The 19,127-nt window shown below is 43.3% G+C and overlaps 1 protein-coding gene across 2 annotated transcripts in view; it reads right to left on the reverse strand.

Moving 5' to 3' along the window:
* Window positions 1-19,127, reverse strand: part of CCDC171 (coiled-coil domain containing 171) — a 199,105-nt gene that overhangs the window by 132,521 nt on the left and 47,457 nt on the right. For both annotated transcript variants that reach the window (XM_081844815.1, XM_081844814.1), the window contains 5 exons: window positions 13,551-13,657; window positions 10,291-10,380; window positions 7,810-8,010; window positions 5,268-5,435; window positions 892-1,080 (listed from right to left, as the gene is read on the reverse strand). In XM_081844815.1, the coding sequence (XP_081700941.1) occupies window positions 892-1,080; window positions 5,268-5,435; window positions 7,810-8,010; window positions 10,291-10,380; window positions 13,551-13,657 (755 nt within the window). The remainder of the gene's footprint in view (window positions 1-891; window positions 1,081-5,267; window positions 5,436-7,809; window positions 8,011-10,290; window positions 10,381-13,550; window positions 13,658-19,127) is intronic.

The following is a 19,127-nucleotide window of genomic DNA, read 5'->3' on the forward strand; positions in this document are numbered from 1 at the left end:
GTTCTACAAAGTAAACACTTTTGAATATTTGAACACGTGTTTGGACATTGTTCTAATTTCAAGGAAAGAATCAGTATTTGGGCTTCCTAGCTGCAATTGAGCTACTCTGCCAACAAAGCATTAAGTGAATATTAATTCTACGAAAGATTTACAAGTTAACTCTTGTTGCAGACCCTTAAAAATGAATATTAAGTGAATATTAATTTTACGGAAGATTTGCAAATTAACTCTTGTTGCAGTATCATGGTGGCTACCTTAGGGCAAAGGACAACAAAAGCCACAGTCAACGGCCTTTGAGTGTTCATAAACTTAGAAAATATAGTCCAACAGCTACTGGCCTCCTTGGGGTGCCATCACCTTTAGCTAGGATAAATAGCTTATGCCAAGACTACTTTATCTTGCTACCTCGCTCACAAGAGTGCAGACTGTTTCTATGTGTTTAACCACCTTTTGTTACGGCAACTAGCCTATGAACCGATGCCTGATACTCAGTTCAGCATAAAGTGAATTTCAATAAGTTTAATTCTACCGCACCGTAGGAAGAGCAATCACCAAGAGGCGAAAGCATCTGGTGCTCCACGTAATAACACAAAGAAGCCAATGTTTTCACTCTGCAGGTAACTTTCGCATGGTAACTAAATGGGAAATACAACTGCAGGATCCAATTAAACAATGCAAGTTCTGGAATGCCTTCACACAAATTCATACACTTCCTAAAGAAAGTAGAAGTTAATAGTACCAAAAAGAGAGAGAGAGAAAATCATTTCTTTAAGCACACAGATATTCCCAAGCAATTTAAAATTGGTTCGGAACCCAAACCACTGAAATAATATACTAAATATTTAAAGAATACTTTTAGAAGTTTATGGTTTCCTGGCAGAAATATTGTACCTGTGCCCTTGCATGAACTTCCCCGAGGAGCCCAGAATATTGCTGTTCCAATTCCTTCTTCTGCTTCAGCCAACAGCTTTCCTGAGCTTTCATCTGTTCCGTTACTTTGCTGAAAGTGTCTTCCTGGGTCTGCTGAAGCTCCCTCATCGTATCAGACTTGTTCTTACAAACATACTCAAGGTGAGATATCTGCATGGTTATAGCATGAAAGAAAATCTTTGTTTAGCATTCTTTATGGGTATATTCCCAGCCCTAACTTAAACCAAGGCACTTGGAAAAGTATTCAACATCGTGGGCTGAACCCCGCAACCCAGGGGGAAATCAAGAGCTCTTTGGTAACAGTGAAAAGCCAACTACATCCAGAATTCTGACTCACAATGCACAAAGGAAAATTCTGATAATAAACTAGTACACAGGCTTCACTATCGGTTTATCTTCCAAAAGCCTCAGCATAAAGACCCATGCTAGTGAAAGAAACAAGCCAGGAGATCAGGGGTGTAGAGGGACGACGACAGGGGGGCCACGGTCTGGATACACGGGGGTTTTTTAAACGTATTTTTTATTAAAGATTTCTTGGTTTACAAAAGGGAGGAAGAGGTGGAGGGGGCCATGGTGAGTGTGGTGGAGTTAGGTGGCAATGTTTCTATTTTACTTAATGTATGTGTGGGGTTTTGTGTCAGCGTCGTTTGTGCGGGTTCTCTTGACTTATTCGCTTGTGTTCCTTTGGTGGTGAGAGACGTTGGGGTTGGCCTGGGGCAGCCTTTCTCAACCTGTCGGTCCCCAGATGTTGTTGGACTACAACTGCCATAACCTCTAGCTAGCAAGGCCAGAGCTCAGGGATGATGGGAGTTGTAGTCCAACATCTGGGGACCCACAGGTTGAGAACCACTGGCCTAGGGCATGGGTAGGCAAACTAAGGCCCGGGGGCCAGATCTGGCCCAATCGCCTTCTCAATCTGGCTCGTGGATGGTCCGCAAATCAGTGTTTTTACATGAGTAGAATATGTCCTTTTATTTAAAATGCATCTCAGGGTTATTTGTGGGGCATAGGAATTCATTCATCCCCCCCCCCAAAAAAAAATATAGTCCAGCCCCCCAAAGGTCTGAGGGACAGTGGACCGGCCCCCTGCTAAATAGGTTTGCTGACCCCTGGCCTAGGGTGTGGTTGGCTGTCTTTGATTGGCTGTAGTGAACTTTGTTTTCATGTGTGAGTGGGGTGGGTGGGTGTTTTTGAATCAGGTTAGCCATATTGATTTGTATGCTGTTGATGGATTATTGTCCTTGTCTTGTTGGGCTGTGCATGTGATAAAGGGGAGCTGTACTGGGGTGAAGGCGTCTTCTTCCATTTGTCCCCGTATCAGTTTATTGGTTAAAGGTAAAGGTAAAGGGACCCGACCATTAGGTCCTGTTGTGGCCGACGCTGGGGTTGTGGTGCTCATCTCGCTTTATTGGCCGAGGGAGCCGGCCTACAGCTTCCAGGTCATGTGGCCAGCATGACTAAGCCGCTTCTGGCGAACCAGAGCAACGCACGGAAACACCGTTTACCTTCCCGCCAGAGTGGTACCTATTTATCTACTTGCACTTTGACATGCTTTCGAACCGCCGACCTTCTGATCGGCAAGTCCTAGGCTCTGTGGTTTAACCAACAGTGCCACCAGCGTCCAGTTTATTGGTTAGTTTTTCTAATAAGACTTTTCCCCATACTATTTGGTACCATTGGTCCATGTTTACTCCTGACAGGTCTCTCTAGTGTCTGGCTATGGTGTTTCTGACAACACGATTTTGAGAGGGCACAATCCAGGTGTCCCCATGCAGGGATCCCCGTCCTTCCCAGCCTGCCATCAGGGGTCTCTGAATGGCTGCCCTGCTGTGAGCACACCAGGGCCAGCATTGGCTGGCCAGGCTCCCCCCCTGCCTGGGCAGGTGGTGCAGCATGGCCCCGTGAACCCTCTGTGCCCTGTGCCCACCCAGTGGTGTGGGCAGCAAGGGCTGGCGCAGGGTGTGTGTTCACCCTCTGCGTCCTGCCCTTCGGGTACGCCCCGGGCACCAGAAAGGACGCAACACCACTACAGGAGGTAGTAGGGTCTAGAGCAGGCATAGGCAAACTCCGGGCCTCCAGATGTTTGGGACTACAATTCCCATCATCCCCAGCTAACAGGACCAGTGGTCAGGGATGGTGGGAATTGTAGTCCCAAACATCTGGAGGGCCGGAGTTTGCCTATGCCTGGTCTAGAGATCCTGTCCATCCGTCTTCAGGCGAGTTTGGCAGCTAATCTCTCCCTGCACAGAGTTCTCTACTCACTCGCCACCTTTCCTGTTGCAAATCAGTAACAAGGCCCAAATGATGGATTGGGCAGATTCTTGTGCTGTGATTAGGCACTGCACAAAGCAAACTGCCTTGTAAAGCAGCATGCTAGGCGAAGTGATTTTCCTGTTGAATTAATTAACCCGTGAATATAGACACATTAAAAACTAATCTGATGGGGAAAGCATTACATATTTGCTACACCCAATGGATAAACATATGCATAATTTTAGACAATTATTATTATTATTATTATTATTATTATTATTATTTATTAGTACCCCACCCAGCTTTCAACATACACAGTTGCTCTGTTTCTCAAAACAACAACTGCTGAAAACAGATTAAGTTCTGTCATTATTGTTTGATGGTTCAGGTGATCCACTCCTGTCAGAATTTCAAAGATTTAAAAGCGGTTGTGTGTCAGGTGTTAAGGAAATGTGCTTAAATTGGCATGCCTCTAGGTTTGCTTTAATGCAGATAATCTAGACAGCAAGGCCAAACGTATTCATTTTATGCAACTGCAGATGAGAATGTTTATTACAGCAAAAGTAGTTTGGGGAAGTAGCACTCCCTAGTTAACTAAAGTTAATCTAGCCTCATAATTAACCGATAATGAGGTTACCTTTTGGGTTGTTTCAAAACTAGGCTTACTAAAAACAAGAAGAGGGAGTGTTGCTGCTTGGATGAGAAACTGAACCAGCTCCATCTTACAAAATGATGGCAATGCCTTCCTTTTTGCCTATTTCAATGCACATTTGGGGAGCTGCGTCCCTAGATATTGGAATCTTCTCAGCACCCTGTGAAAGATCTAGGAGCTTCCCCTCTTTTTTGAAGACCTTCATTTATAGGCAGGCTTCGTATACCCCACATTTTACCAATAGTTTTAATGCTGGCTGTTGATTTAATTCTACTTTTTTCCCTGCTTGCAATTCTATTTACATGTTTACAGTCTTTTAATTCCACTTTGGGAATCTGACAGGATTGAAAAAGCATGTGGGAAAGAACCCAAATAAAGTATATACCTAACTGCAGTTTCTATACACTGAGTAGTAATTCATCTCCAGTTAAGTCCCAGTCACGCCCATCCTCAACCACTTTGCTGACCGAGGCATTTATTCAGCAGTTTGTAGAGCTTCAAAGTGCTTTTTCGACTACCAGTTTGAATTAACTACTTTGGGGCGGGGGGCAATATTTCAAACAAAATTTCCTTAGTGCGTTCGCTTGGCTCTTAGGTGTAGACTTAAACCATCCCTTCATCCTAGACTTGAAATGAGTTCTGGCCGATGCAAAACATTTCCTCCTCCCCGTCCCTCCGGAGCGAGGCCAAAATCTGAAACTTTGCTACCAGACCACAGAATGCAACTGCAGCTCACCCAATGAGCCAGGAATCGAAGTCTGCAGAAACATTACAACTAAGGCTGTCGAGCCACTTCATCATAACAAAATGAGGGAATTATTTATTTTCAGCGAAAAACCACACAGCATATTCAAGAACTTCACTTGCCGGGGCCTCCCTTGAGGAAAATATTTATCTTCTTTAAACTCATGATGTATTTATCACTACACCCTGCATTATATTTACAAAATGTAAGCATATCAAATAAGAGCCTGGGCCATTTCTTGGGAACACTCTCCAAATAATTCCCTCCAATTCGCAAGCAAATATTTTAAAGATGATGTTCCTCCAGTCGGTGCATTTTGTTTCTGTTTTATGCCGAGATAAAGAGTTGGTTTATTAGTGTAAATGACTAAGTTCTTTGAATAGCTTCATCAGTAAGATTAATTTATTTTCTTTTAATTAGGTCCCTGTGGCTAACACTGGCTAGTAGTATTAGCAAGTCCTGCATAGAAGCTGGAGCTTAGAGACTTCATAAAGACTTCAGTCACATTTACATGCCCACAGCAATGGCATCAAACCGAGCTGTAGACAAGCCGTAATTAACGGTATTGAATTATTAACATCCAAATTCTTTTTGAAATAAGATGAATGTCAGTCCTTTTTAACGATACTGTGATGTGGACAAATGTCACTGGATTTAATAGAGTCGGCTGGTGCCTGAGGACAATACCTTCTCATTAGCCTTGTTGAGGTCTAAGATCAGGGCATCAACATTCTCCTGCAAGACTGTGCAAAGCTCTGGCCAGGAGAATTTATCCAGGATGCCTTCTGGTTGTTTAAGAAGAACGCAGCCCGCTACCAAGTGCTGGTACAAAGTGTGGAGGAAGGTTAGCTTCTCCTGCGAGACGGGATTTAATAAAAAGGAAGAAAAAGGGGGGGGGGAGAGAGAGAAATAACTGTAAATGGAGTCAGAGTCCAACAAAATACGTCATGTAAACAATAATGTGTGTGTTCCAAAGGAATATACGACCTATGCTCCAATCATTAGTCAAAATCAGAAAACAGATAATTGCCCATTATATATATGTACACATACACACAAGCTGATCCTGCAGACACTTTCTAGAAGCCAGGCCGCCTGCTTTTCTCTCTGGCAAAGGACAGAATGAAGAGACGCAGGATCAGACCCCGCACAATTATGCAAACCATAACCAACATATTTTCGAATCTGTTAATGAGATGCTGATTGCAGTTATCTAATACAGTCAAACCTTGGTTCCCGAAAGGCTCCATTTTGGAACGCTAATAACCCGGAAGTAAATGCTCCAGTTTTCGAACGTTTTTCAGAAGCTGAATGTCCAACGTGGCTTCTACTTGAGTGCAATTGGACTGCTGCTTCAGACATGTGAAATAATTTGGGGTTTTTTCTTGCATTAACCATATCCAGTACAGTCATATCTCTTGTTACGTTTGGTTCAGGTTACGTCTTTTCAGGTTGCGACCCGCAAGTACCGGAAAAGGTTACTTGCGGGTTTCGCCGCTCGTGCAGACGCTCAAAATGACGTCATGCACATGCGCAGAAGCGGCAAATCGCGACCCGCAGACGCGGGTTGCATTCTGCTCGTGTTGCGAACGGGGCTCTGGAACGGATCCTGTTCGCAACCAGAAGTACCACTGTACACAGATTACAACACAAATATATTTGGGAAAACAAATTAGACTATTCAATACTTGGAGGCTTTTAAGCGGAGGTTGGATGGCCATCTGTCATGGATGCTTTAGTAGAGATTCATGCACTGAAGGGGGTTGGACTAGATGACCGTAAGACCCCTTCCAACTCCATAATTCTGTGATTCTGTTATTAGCTATAGAGCCAACATTATAGCTCTCTGACAATTCTTCTGGTTTCTCATCAATCTACAGGGCAGAAGAACTGCATCCTGCATCATTTCACATGATGCAAACTGATTTAAGAGTTTTTCTCCAAGTCCAAACCAAAAGCTAGAATCCCGATCCAAACCCCACTAGGTTCGGTAAAAAAGATTTCCACGGCTTCCAGTATGCTTTAGATACAGTCCAACTCAGAACGTTTCCAAAGAGATTTTACAAAGGCATTAAGAATGGAATTGCGATTGTGATTCTCCCCCGTCCCTCGACCATATTTTGGTGTTTTAAATCCCTCGTGGGAAACCACCAACAAGGCACAGTGAAATATTAACAAAAAGCGTTTCCACCCAATCTTTGGCTTCTCGTTGTTAATTTAATCTGTCGCCATTGTGTCCTTTTTGCTTGGGCTGTGATAAACCAAGCATGGTAATCATCCGTTTGGCCTGGAGAAGGAATCCAAGGTCCCAGAATCAATTCACACATGTCGAACCCAACCACAACGCTGTAGACACGCTGACTTTACAATATAGTCAGGCTTCTAGTTTCCTCTACTTTAATCACTATCTGATGAGAAGAACAATTCCAACCGGTCCATATGGACACAATTTAAATCCCAGACTGTTAGAAGGGTGGAAAGAATGTTTCCTTTTTACTCACTTGGCATTCCCACTCGTATTTGTTAGAGTAATGAGCTCAATATGCAGCACAATTTAGATAAAGAATAATACAGTTGATGTACCTAGCGCAGGAAAAGTTGTGTGTGCAAAAAAACAAAACAACAACCAACCAACAGCAACAACAACTAAGTGCAAGCACGCTGTGTATTTTTAAAATAGGATAAACAACATGGTAGAAAGCGTGTTTCAAAATAACACTTCATGAAACAATTATTGTACACAGCAGACCGTAATCTGCCGCTACCCAAAAAACAGGAAACTAGTTTTACTTGGTTGGTGGGCGCGTAAAATGACCCAGATCATACCTGCCCTGCTGCATTTTTTGGTTGTCATTTGAAACAGTTAATAGCAATTAGTGCCAAGGGATTGCAAAGCTAATCCGTTCCAAATGTAGATATGTTCCAAATGTGTATGTTTGATTTAGCAAAGCAGGAGCTAAAAATATGTATAAAACCCCCCAACCCTAGACATGTTTCTTAAAATGCACTTATGTCTCTTCGCAAGAGCTCCATAATATTTTTTTTAAAACTGAAACGAATAAAATACTTAATGGCAGAAGTAAAATCGCATATGGGCTTGCAGAGGGCCTGCCGTAATGTAATATCTCATTGTGGAATCTAAATCTACAAACGAGTCATCTGATATATGTAAATGTGAGACACTAGGATTAAAGATGCATTTGGACAGACATCTTGTTCCTGATAATACCTCTGTATCCTTCTCATAAGCTTGAGCAAGCTTCTGGATATCGTGTTCGGATTCTTCACAACGCACTTTCTCCTTCTCCCAGCAGTGCAGTAGATTCTGAAGTTCCTTTTTCAAAGTGGCTATTAAACATTCTCGATCTGCACTCTTGGCTTGCCAATGGGTTAACTCATTGTTGGCACCAGCAAGGCTATTTTTCACTTCCTAAAAACGACACGGTAGAAAACAGAAGAGGTAACAGAAGCAAAGCATCCTGCCTCTGTCTTGATAGCCTTGAAAATAGGAAATCCAGTACGTTTCAGAGCACAATTCAAAGTGTTGGTGCTGACCTTTAAAGCCCTAAACGGCCTTGGCCCAGTATACCTGAAGGAGCGTTTCCACCCCCATCATTCAGCCCGGACGCTGAGGTCCAGCTCCGAGCGTCTTCTGGCAGTTCCCTCACTGCGAGAAGCAAAGTTACAGGAAATCAGACAGAGGGCCTTCTCAGTAGTGGCACCTGCCCTGTGGAATGCCCACCTATCAGATATCAAGGAAATAAACAACTATATGACATTTAGAAGACATCTGAAGGCAGCCCTGTTTAGGGAAGTTTTTAATGACTGATGTTTTAATGTACAGTGGTACCTCTAGTTATGAACTTAATTTGTTCCGGAGGTCCGTTCTTAACCTGAAACAGTTCTTAACTAGAGGTGTGCTTTCACTAATGGCGCCTCTTGCTACCACTGCGCTGCCAGCACACGATTTCTGTTCTCATCCTGGGGCAAAGTTCTCAACTCGAGGTAACTCTTCCAGGTTAGCAGAGTTTGTAACCTGAAGCGTTTGTAACTTGAGGTACCACTGTATTTTTAATCTTTTGTTTAAAGACTGGCTGGGAAATAAATAAATAAATAAATAAATAATAAAATCTACAGTCAAATGCACATATCTAAATATCTATAAGAAAAGCCATTTATTCCAGTTATAATCTACAACAACTACTACCACTAATACAGAGTTTAACCCTAGAGTTGGATAATGATAACGGAGCGGTTTCTATGAAACCATGTTTTTCCTCCCTACAACCACCCTACAGACTTCTAGTGTTTTAACAAACATATCTAGAGACACCATTTCCAAAATCTGCAAGGGTTCAATTTTCCAGAAATTGGGAGCTTTTCCCCATGGAAACACTTCAAAAGTTAAGGGTGGATGGGTGGGGTGACAGTATTAAGCCCAGATAGGGGGGCACATGGTACCTCTGTCAAGAGTCAACAGGATATACCTGACTCATCTAAACGAAAAGACGACTATTCAGACAAGAACAAGAATACTTTTAAGGCTAAGATTCACACTGTAGGCACAAGAATTAAGGAAACACAATGAGGAAAATAAAACAATAAAATAGGTTTGTATTGGGTTCAGAGACGCAAGAGTGGAACACTGCTTTTGGAATGGGGTTCCCCCATCTATTTCTCTTCCTTGCTGACCCCTTTCTCTCCCCCCCCCCCGCAAAGGACTCTTGAGAATCTGGAATTCCTTTAGAGTGGTATGTGACATGGCATGAGGGGCTGCGGCAGAAATTGGGGGTCACCTTGCACAGCTGAATCGTTTTTCCAGTTGCACAGGGCACCTTTGGTTAAACTACTCCAGCAAAAAGTTGGTTAGAACAACATTCTGGCATTCTATCATATCTTCAGCGACAGGTTATCAGCCCTAAACCATTTACCGTATTTTTCACTCTGTAAGACGCATCAAACCACAAGACGCACCTAGTTTTTGGAGGAGGAAAACAAGAAAAAAATATTCTGAATCTTAGAAGCCAGAACAGCAAGAGGGATCGCTGCGCGTTGAAAGTAGCAATCCCTCTTGCTGTTCTGGCTTCTGGGATAGCTGCGCGGCCTGCATTCACTCCATAAGACGCACACACATTTCCCCTTACTTTTTAGGAGGGAAAAAGTGAGTCTTATAGAGCAAAAATACGGTATTCTGGACTAAGCCGTTTATTCTGGACGCAGGTGGCGCTGTGGGTTAAACCACAGAGACTAGGGCTTGCCAATCTCTGATCGGTGGTTCGAAGCCCCATGACAGGGTGAGTTCCCGTTGCTCGGTCCCTGCTCCTGCCAACCTAGCAGTTTGAAAGCACGTCAAAGTGCAAACAGATAAATAATAGGTACCGCTCCGGCGGGAAGGTAAACGGCATTTCCGTGCGCTGCTCTGGTTCACCAGAAGTGGCTTAGTCATGCTGGCCACATGACCCGGAAGCTTTACGCCGGCTCCATCGGCCAGTAAAGCGAGATGAGCGCTGCAATCCCAGTGTCAGTCACGACTCGACTTAATTGGTCAGGGGTCCCTTTACCTTTACCTTTAAGCCTACTGAAGCTTAAATACCCAAACATGAAATACCCAAACATATGTTTTTCAGGAGCTCCTTTCCCCACCAAGATGAAACACATTGGAAATATATTTAACGCGACAAAACATTTAGGGATGTTAATATAGAGATACCTGAAGTTCTTGAGCTTGAAAATTTAGTTGGTGTTGGGAAGCTTCAAACTCTTTTGCCATCTTCTCAGACACAACTGTCATTCTCTTTAGCTGGGAGGGATAGGTGAGAAGGAATAATAAAATTGCAATATAATTGCTGACAGATGAAGCACGATCCTATGCACACTGACTTTTCTAGCAGTAACCCTCACTGAACAGAACGTCCATTGCCATAATACCTGTGAGTGTAAGCCTTGATGTTTTTCTAGTTTAGTATGTTCCCTCTTTTATTATATCGCAGTTTCGCTCTCCACGGTATTCCCTCTAGCCGGCATCACCTAAAGTTGCACAAAGTGTATTTTCTAACTGTCAGCCACAACTGGGTTCCAATAAAATCATTAGCCTCTCAACTCTGCAAGGCCTGTGCATGTCTACTCAGGAGTAAGTGCTCTTGAGTTCCATGGGACTTTGCAAGCAAGGGCGTATGGCTTTCAGCCCAAGTGCGGCTCAATGTATACTTTTAAAATCTGCTAAAACAAGCCCAATGGTCATGATTAATACAGTCATACCTCGGGTTACAGACGCTTCGGGTTCGCGGTTTCGGGTTGTGCACCACGCCGAACCTGGAAGTACTGGAACTGGTTACTTCCAGGTTTTGGCGCTTGCGCATGGGCAGAAGCACTAAATTGCGCCTTGCGCATGCGCAGAAGCACCAAATCACGACCCACACGTGCACACACGCAGCGCTGTGGGTTGCGAACGTGCTTCCCACACGGATCACGTTCGCCAACCTGAGCGTCCACTGTATACACATCTGAAATACGTGACGCAGGAAGAAGCTGCATGGATCTTTGTGTATTTTTAAGCAGCTAAGACTCTTTTACAAGCCCAAGAAGCTATGCAAGGTGCAACAAGGGACTGGTTTTGAATGAACATGCCTAGAGATTATCTAATTTTTTTGTGGTTGTTGTTTTTCCAGAAAGTTTAGTTCCTAATTACATTAAAGGGAAAGAGAGCTAGAAGACACTCTCGGTGAGGGAAAGGGAAGAAGGGCATAGAGCTGCCCCATCTGCATATCATGCTCTCAGTGGTCTCTGGCTCCATATGACAACTTCAGGGTCGAGCACTGGCAGTCCTACTGGGAAGTCTTGTGGCAGGTCATCAGTTGGCCCCGCACTGCTTGCGATTCATTTTCCTTGACAGTTCATTCTTCTTGCTGACAGAACACTCTCTCTGCTTTCTTAACAGCTACCCCCTTGGTCTCCCCCACCGCTGTCTCTGGCATCATTTCACAACAAAACAACCTTCCCGAGCCAAGGCCTGCTGAGTCGACTTTTCAGCGGCGCTGAAGATCAGGTGCCATTCAGCCTCCCAAATAAAAATTCACAGTGGATATCCTGCGTCTGGTCGCTCAATCCTAGGCCTCGGAAGGCTGCTAAACATGTGGGTTGTCAACAGGAGAGACCTAACAGGGGCCAGCGTGTACAGATATGACTTTATTTTGTGCCCCTCTGAAATGCTCCAGCCTACTTGATTTTGCAATTTGGTTGCTTGCAATTATTTACTATAATGGACCAAAAATGCTTCTTAACATTCTTGTGGTTCAGTATTTTAGAAATGTGTGTGTGTGTGTGTGTATACACACACAGTGGTACCTCGCAAGACGAATGCCTCGTAAGACGAAAAACTCGCAAGACGAAAGAGTTTTTCGTTTTTTGAGTTGCTTCGCAAGACGGATTTCCCTATGGGCTTGCTTCGCAAGACGAAAACGTCTTGCAAGTTTGTTTCCTTTTTATTGAAACCGTACATTCAGGGGGTGCAGTTGTGACTTGACTTCGAGGAGCAACTCATAGCACATGGTGTGGTAGCCTTTTTTGAGGTTTTTGAAGACTTTGGTGATTTTTGAAGCTTTTCCAAAATCCGTGCTTCGCAAGACGAAAAAAATCGCAAGACGAAAAAACTCGCAGAATGAATTAATTTTGTCTTGCGAGGTACCACTGTATGTATGTATGTATGCATGTATGTATGTCTAAAATACTGAACCGTGAAAATACTGAAAATACACAGTGGTACCTCGGGTTAAGTACTTAATTCGTTCCGGAGGTCCGTTCTTAACCTGAAACCATTCTTAACCTGAAGCACCACTTTAGCTAATGGGGGCCTCCTGCTGCTGCCCCACTGCCGGAGCACGATTTCTGTTCTCATCCTGAAGAAAAGTTCTTAACCTGAAGCACTATTTCTGGGTTAGCGGAGTCTGTAACCTGAAGTGTCTGTAACCTGAAGAGAATGTAACCTGAGGTACCGCTATACACACACACACACACACACACACACACAAACATTCATTTTGATTTCCCCTTGCTTTTGTCCAAAAACAATTGTCTCTCATAAATTCTAACACAGAGTAATCACTTGGTGCAAGCTCCTGAACTACTGCTGTTGTTATCATTTATTGCCTGCCCATCACCTTAAGGCCCCGGGGCAGGTTTCAATTATACTGCCATTGAACAGTTTAAGCTCCAGGATGAACAGGGGAAAAAACCCCACCCTGGCAAGCAGTAGAATATAGCTAGGACATATCACAGACCAATCCATAACTCAGTTCAGATGAAGTAATTTGATTTAAGTTCCATTTAACACCTAATGAAGTTAATGAGACTAAACCGACATAAAAAGTACGTGTTTAATGAACTTCTGTTCCTGCACTAAAGCACTAAAATACAGGGTATCTCAATCATTATAAACACTTTAATAAATTAAAAATTCCTATGCTGGATAACTTTAACAAAGCAGCCAGCTCTCTCCAGCAGGACTTAAAAACGCATAGAACATTCAAAGCGATTCAAAGGATCTCAACTTGTAATGCAATTGTTTTCCTAATGCAAAAGCATGCACATTTATTCACCTGTAATCACTTTAAGGTATTTATGCCAAAATCGCACATTATATATTTATGCTAAAGCCTTCAAAGAAGCAGTGGGTGATAGTCATCAGGTATGCATGTGTATTCACTAAAAATAATTGGGAAGCACAATGCTTTGCTTGATGTGTATATATTTATATTTTTAAAAGCACACAGCTGAAGAGTTTCCGAAGTTTAAGTAAATCATGACCATAGGGCAAGCTTAGAGGAAGAACAGTGACAAAAGATTATTTCTTTTTCTTATCTGTGAAGCTGTCAACTCAACATTCCCAGTGTTTTGACCTCTGTAACAAGCAAGGAATCTCTAGTATTGGGGGCCGAAGGCTATGTGTAAGGAGCCAAACAGTGCAAGCGTTACCTCATTAGATGCATCTTCCAGCTTGTTCTGGTAATCTGTCAAGGTATGCCTCAAAGTCTCAAGGACAAGAGTGAAGCTCGGAGGTTTATCTTTGTCCTTGTGAATGCCTGGAGAAAAATACAGAATCAAAACAAAGCCCTTCGAGTTGAACAGAAGACAGAAAACTTCTCCAAGAGCAACAGAAATATTTAAATTAGTTGGGCTCCAGTGACAATACAGAATGTTGAACAACCGCCGTGTTTTCTCTGAGGCATACTGGAGTAACTGTTCTTTAATGCCAAGCAAAGCTTGAAGAAAACTCTCACACTGTGGCTGCAAATTCACCACATGAAAAATATTAACTCCAATTTGGTTTCCTGCACGTCATGAGGTCTATCTCTGATCTTATTTTTTAAAGGGGTCTAATGACCACAGTTCAACACGTCGTTTGGAAATGATAGCCGTCCAAAGGAAGCAAATATTTGTTTTTAAGTGTGCGGCATTCGTGCCTTTGTCACTTCAGGTTCAGTCATGCCTTTCAAATGGAAACGTTCCTACACGTGCCAAGGAACACAGGACTTCCTATTATGCCCGAGTGCAACTTAACACCGTTGAAATGTGATCCTGAGTGTTATTTATCTCCCTACCCTGCATGCAAATGGCGGTGGGTAATCCAGTTGAAGCCATTCAAACTCACGACCACAAGGTCCCCAGTGCTCCTTTCACTCTTACCCCCTCCACCCTCCAGCTCAGATTCCAGTATTCCCACTTGTCATAACTGGTACAGTCGTGCAAGACATTTGCTATGAGCTCAGATCATGGTTTGGCATGCCATCAGTCAAGTCATTCTTAAGATTTGTGCCAAACTGCAATCCAAGCCCAGTGACCGCAAACAACTTTATCCTAAGAACTGGTCCTGAACACCATGCCCAAGAACTAGGAATGAAATCAGCTCAGATGGGCATTTAGCTTCTAGGAATATTTTTTAAAGGAGCATTATCAGGTATTGCTAGAGCCACGTAGATGTACAGTCCTACCTTGGAAGTTGAACAGCTTAGTTCCCGAACGTTTTGGCTCCCGGACGTCGCAAACCCGTAAGTGAGTGATCCGGTTTGGGAAATGTTTTTCGAAGGCGAATATCCGAAGGGCTTTTGCAGCTTCCGATTGGCTGCAGGAGCTTCCTGCAGCCAACCAGAAGCCGCGCCTTGGTTTCTGAACGTTTTGGAAGTCGAACGGACTTCCGGAATGGATTCCGTTCGACTTCCAAGGTACGGCTGTACTTCCGAGTTGTGGCATTGCTGCTGTATTGTCCGAAAGAGAACTCATACAGATAAAATTGACAAGCTTTGGCATAATCCCATGCCACATCATGCCTAAAATAACGTTTGCTGGAATTCTACTAGCACACTGAAGTTCAAGGCCTGAAACACTGTGAGCTCCTGAACAGGCATATCTTTACAAAAGGTGCATAATAGAATATCCCTTCTCATCCATTGTTCCTAGATTGGAGGCCACCAAGATCACAAGAAAACCTATGCTGCAAATTTTGCCTCTTACATTTCAGAATCTGAAGCTGCGGGTAACAGATTCCACATTTTAAAAAGATCCTTAGAAAACTAATATTTGGGAAAATATCCAAATGAGAGCAGGAGATTCCACATTAAAAGACAAAAATACACACACACAACTGTCTGAACTCTTATGGCTAAACTACAGTTTATTTCTGAGGGTTTTAGTTTTTTAATGGTATGCTTATGCTGACCACTGTGATAGTGAAGAAAAAGCAGCCATTCAGAATTGGGTATTTTAGTTTTATTGTTTTATCAAACTGAGGGAGGCAGTGGAAGACAGGAGTGCCTGGTCCATGGGGTCACGAAGAGTCGGACACGACTAAACAACTAAACAACAACAAAATGCTTTGCTTCCCTTGTATTTTATGGTTGATGCTATTATTAAATACAACCCTTGGATCTGTCTGGATGAAGGGCAATTTAGATATAATAAATAAATAAAATAAATAGGCTCCCAATCCAGCTTGGGTCCTGCATAACTTTCCCACCAGAAGCTGACCCCTCCCTGGTTGCTATTTGCCCCTCAAAGGTGCAATTTGCAGTAATCAGAACTATTTTAATCATCGCTGTGCAACTTTGGTGACACCTTCAGTAGTTTTAATGAGTTGTGGGTAAACCTTTGTTCTATGTCACCCTTCATCCCAGGGTGGTTTACAATAAAAACACAAGGAATGCATACCATAATAACAAATAATAACCTCCCCTCCACGAAACACAGTTGAACAGGCCATAGATAGTTAACCAGCAAGAAAGCCCAACTACATGGGCAGAAATTTTATGTAGCCTAGGGCTGCCATACATCCAGAATTTCCTGGATGTAGTTGGGATTCGCCTGCCAAAAATGGCGTCCGGGCGGAGTTTTCGGAAAGCGGTAAGAAATGTCCAGGAAAATCTATATTGGAAGTGATTGGTTTGGGGCAATTTTCCTAAAAATAGGCACAAAACTTCATTTTTAATGGAGATTTTGCAAAAACGAAAAGCTCAACAGCTTTTGTGTTTGTATTTTCACTTTTTGAAATATGGCAACCCTAACGTAGCCTCAGGGGCAACCATGGAGAGTCTATCAGGCTACCTCAGGGGCACATACCAAGCAGACTGGTAACAAACAGAACAATCAAGGTATTTCCTCACACTGACCTCTGCGTCAAGGGCAAGTAATGTGCCAGGAGACCCTGAGCAAATCTCGTGGTGGGGTTCAAAAAGAAAGGACTGAGAGCAGAGAATAACCAGAAGGCATGTAATGCTGCCATACTGTTGAAGGTAACCAGTTTTCAGCCAAGAAGAGAGGCTTCCTGGTGGCTTCGTGTAAACCACTATGAAGAAAAAGTGGGAAATGAACTTAACAAGTACATTTCAAAAATTAGGAAAAATATATAGGACGCGTAGCTTTATCCTAGGAGATTTACTGGAGAGGCAAATTCACAATAAGTTTTAACCACAGGAAATACTATTGTAATGCACACATTTGATTATAGGAGCCTTGGGCTCCAAGCCAGTTGCGTAATGCTAATATTTTATGTACAGCAATTCCATCAGGACTTCCTTAAGTTTTCTTAAGAACAATTTCAAAATTATTACCCCACTAGTTTTTTCTTCATTGATCTTGGGTGGCCAAGGTGAGGCATAGGTTGTAGATATTATTTTTTTGGTGTGTGTGTGTGTGTGTGTGTGTGTGTGTAACTGGAGAATCCACCAGCCAGCTTATGGCCCCTCAACAATGCACTATGGCTGATCCCCAACTGACAGACGGGAACCAAATCAAATATTGTGTGTACTGTAGGACATATTAGACTGGTCCTCATATTGTCAACATGTGACAGACTTGCCAAAGAGAGTTGGCTGCTGCCATTTTATGACACAGGCCCTCCACGTGTCCCTATTTTCCAGGGACGGTTCTGGATTTACAGAAGCCATCCTGGTTTCTGATTTGATCCCAGAATGTACTGCTTTTCCTTAGGATTCCCTGTTTTCATTGTGTCACGGTCCGGTTCATGGGCGATCGAAGTCCCGGCAGGGGACGTCAGGACTGGGGCAAGATGGTGGGGTGGGAGCAGAAATGGGGGTCCAGAAGCCAGGAGTCAAGAAGCCAAGAGTCCGAGGGTCAGGAAGCAAGGAGTCACAAAGTCAGGGGTCCAAGGATCAAGAAGCAGGGACTTAAGAAGCCAAGGTTCAAGGATCAGAAAGCAAGAAGCCAAACACAGCAAGGCAGGAAGCGTGTTGCTGTGGCAAAGAGCCGAAGGGAAATGCTGACCTTATATCCCTTCCCAGCTCTTACCTCCAGGTGCTGTGAGTTACCAATCGGCCTCACCTGTGATGCCACATCTTGCCTATTCAGAACAAACTTAGGAAGGCCCCAGTCCTGCAAGGTCCTACTGGTCACAGAACCTGGCTGCTGCACACACACCTGACACATCGGAGAAATGCTGAAGGGTATGGAGTCATGTGACTCTGAGCCAAGAAGATAAATAACTAGACAACCTTTAGAAGGCATCTGAAGGTAGCCCTGTATAGGGAAGGTTTTTAAAAATGTTTTATGTTTATTTATATGTTGGAAGGCGTCCAGAGTGGCTGGGGCAACCCAGTCAGATGGGTGGGGTATAAATATCATCACCATCAACAACATCCCTATTTTTATCAGAGAAATATTTAAGGGTATGCATTTAGCCACATCATTCCTTAGAGTTCTTATTTCTAGAAAGACCTTTCTAAATATTTATATGAATCAGGAAAGTGTGTCACAAACCTTGTTTGGTTAACTTAAGCAACCAGGGCAGAATGTCAACCTACAGTGCAAAGTCTAATTTTATTCAACATCAAGACACAGATACACTGCATAGCTGTCAACTTTTCCCTTTTCTTGCGAGGAATCCTATTCGGAATAAGGGAATTTCCCTTTAAAAAAGGGAAACGTTGACAGCTATGATACACTGTCCTTAACTTAGCTTGTATCATTGACACTGAATAAAAATGTTAGTTCCATGGGAGTCGATGGATAATGTCAGAAGGGAAAAGAAGGAGGGAAGAATCCCAAAACATTGCAAAAAAAGATATTTTCAACTGTCATCTCTTCCCAGAGGCTACAAAAGGACAGGCAAACTCCAGCTCCAGAACTAAAGCACCCACACAAAAAGGCATGTTTCATATCAATAATTATTCCCAGGATTTATTTGTATTGACTTGGCTCTCTTCTCCAGGCAGCCAGTCTCCCTTGCCAAAACCTCTAGCCCAACAAAGCGGATCCAAAACGCTGAGTTCAAAAACTTATTTCCATTCTTCTCGTGTGCCAAAGAGAAAGGGAGCAGCTAGCCAGAATCTGCGGCAGATTCGGTTCCCCAGGCCACACAACACTTTGTCCTTCTGCCTCCACAACTCCCTAGGGCTGGTCTGGATTCCCCATCGCAACCACGTTGTTCCAGAAGCACTAAAAAGTTGGTGGTGATTTCATTAACATTCATTTGTTGGGAAAGCTAGAACTCAAGGGAAAACTGCAGGAAGGTCCCGGCCACGTTACAAGCAGAAAGCAGACATGGAAGTAATGTCCCAGCATCCAGGTTGCGATGCAAACAGACTGTGGTTGTGTCATCTTCTGGGATCCTCTGAGTCACTCCTGTCTGTCCCCCCGAAATATCTGCTATCACATATTCACTAATTAAAGTTCGGAAAGTTTGGTGAATGGTCACAGATGTCAGACAGCGAGAAATATTTGAACACAGATGCCTTACAGGCCTTCAAAGTAGGCCCCCTCTGATACAATGCACCGTTGACAATGTTCGTAGAGCTGGTGACGTTCTCTTTTCATACTGCTTTCAGTTCCCTCGTCACAGCAGCTTGGATGTGTGAAATGTTGGAAAAATCTGTGTCTTTTCAGTGCAGATTTCAGTTTTTTGGGGAAATAAATCCGGTGGGGCCAGATCAGGAGAATATGGAGGGTGGGACAACTCTGTAACCTCAGTAATGATTTCACGCAGAATATGCAATTCTTCTGCCATCATTCGGACGGACAAACACCAATCCCGTCGACAGTTGC

The sequence above is a fragment of the Podarcis erhardii genome (assembly GCF_964252035.2).
Source record: "Podarcis erhardii genome assembly, chromosome: 17".
NCBI lineage: Eukaryota > Metazoa > Chordata > Lepidosauria > Squamata > Lacertidae > Podarcis > Podarcis erhardii.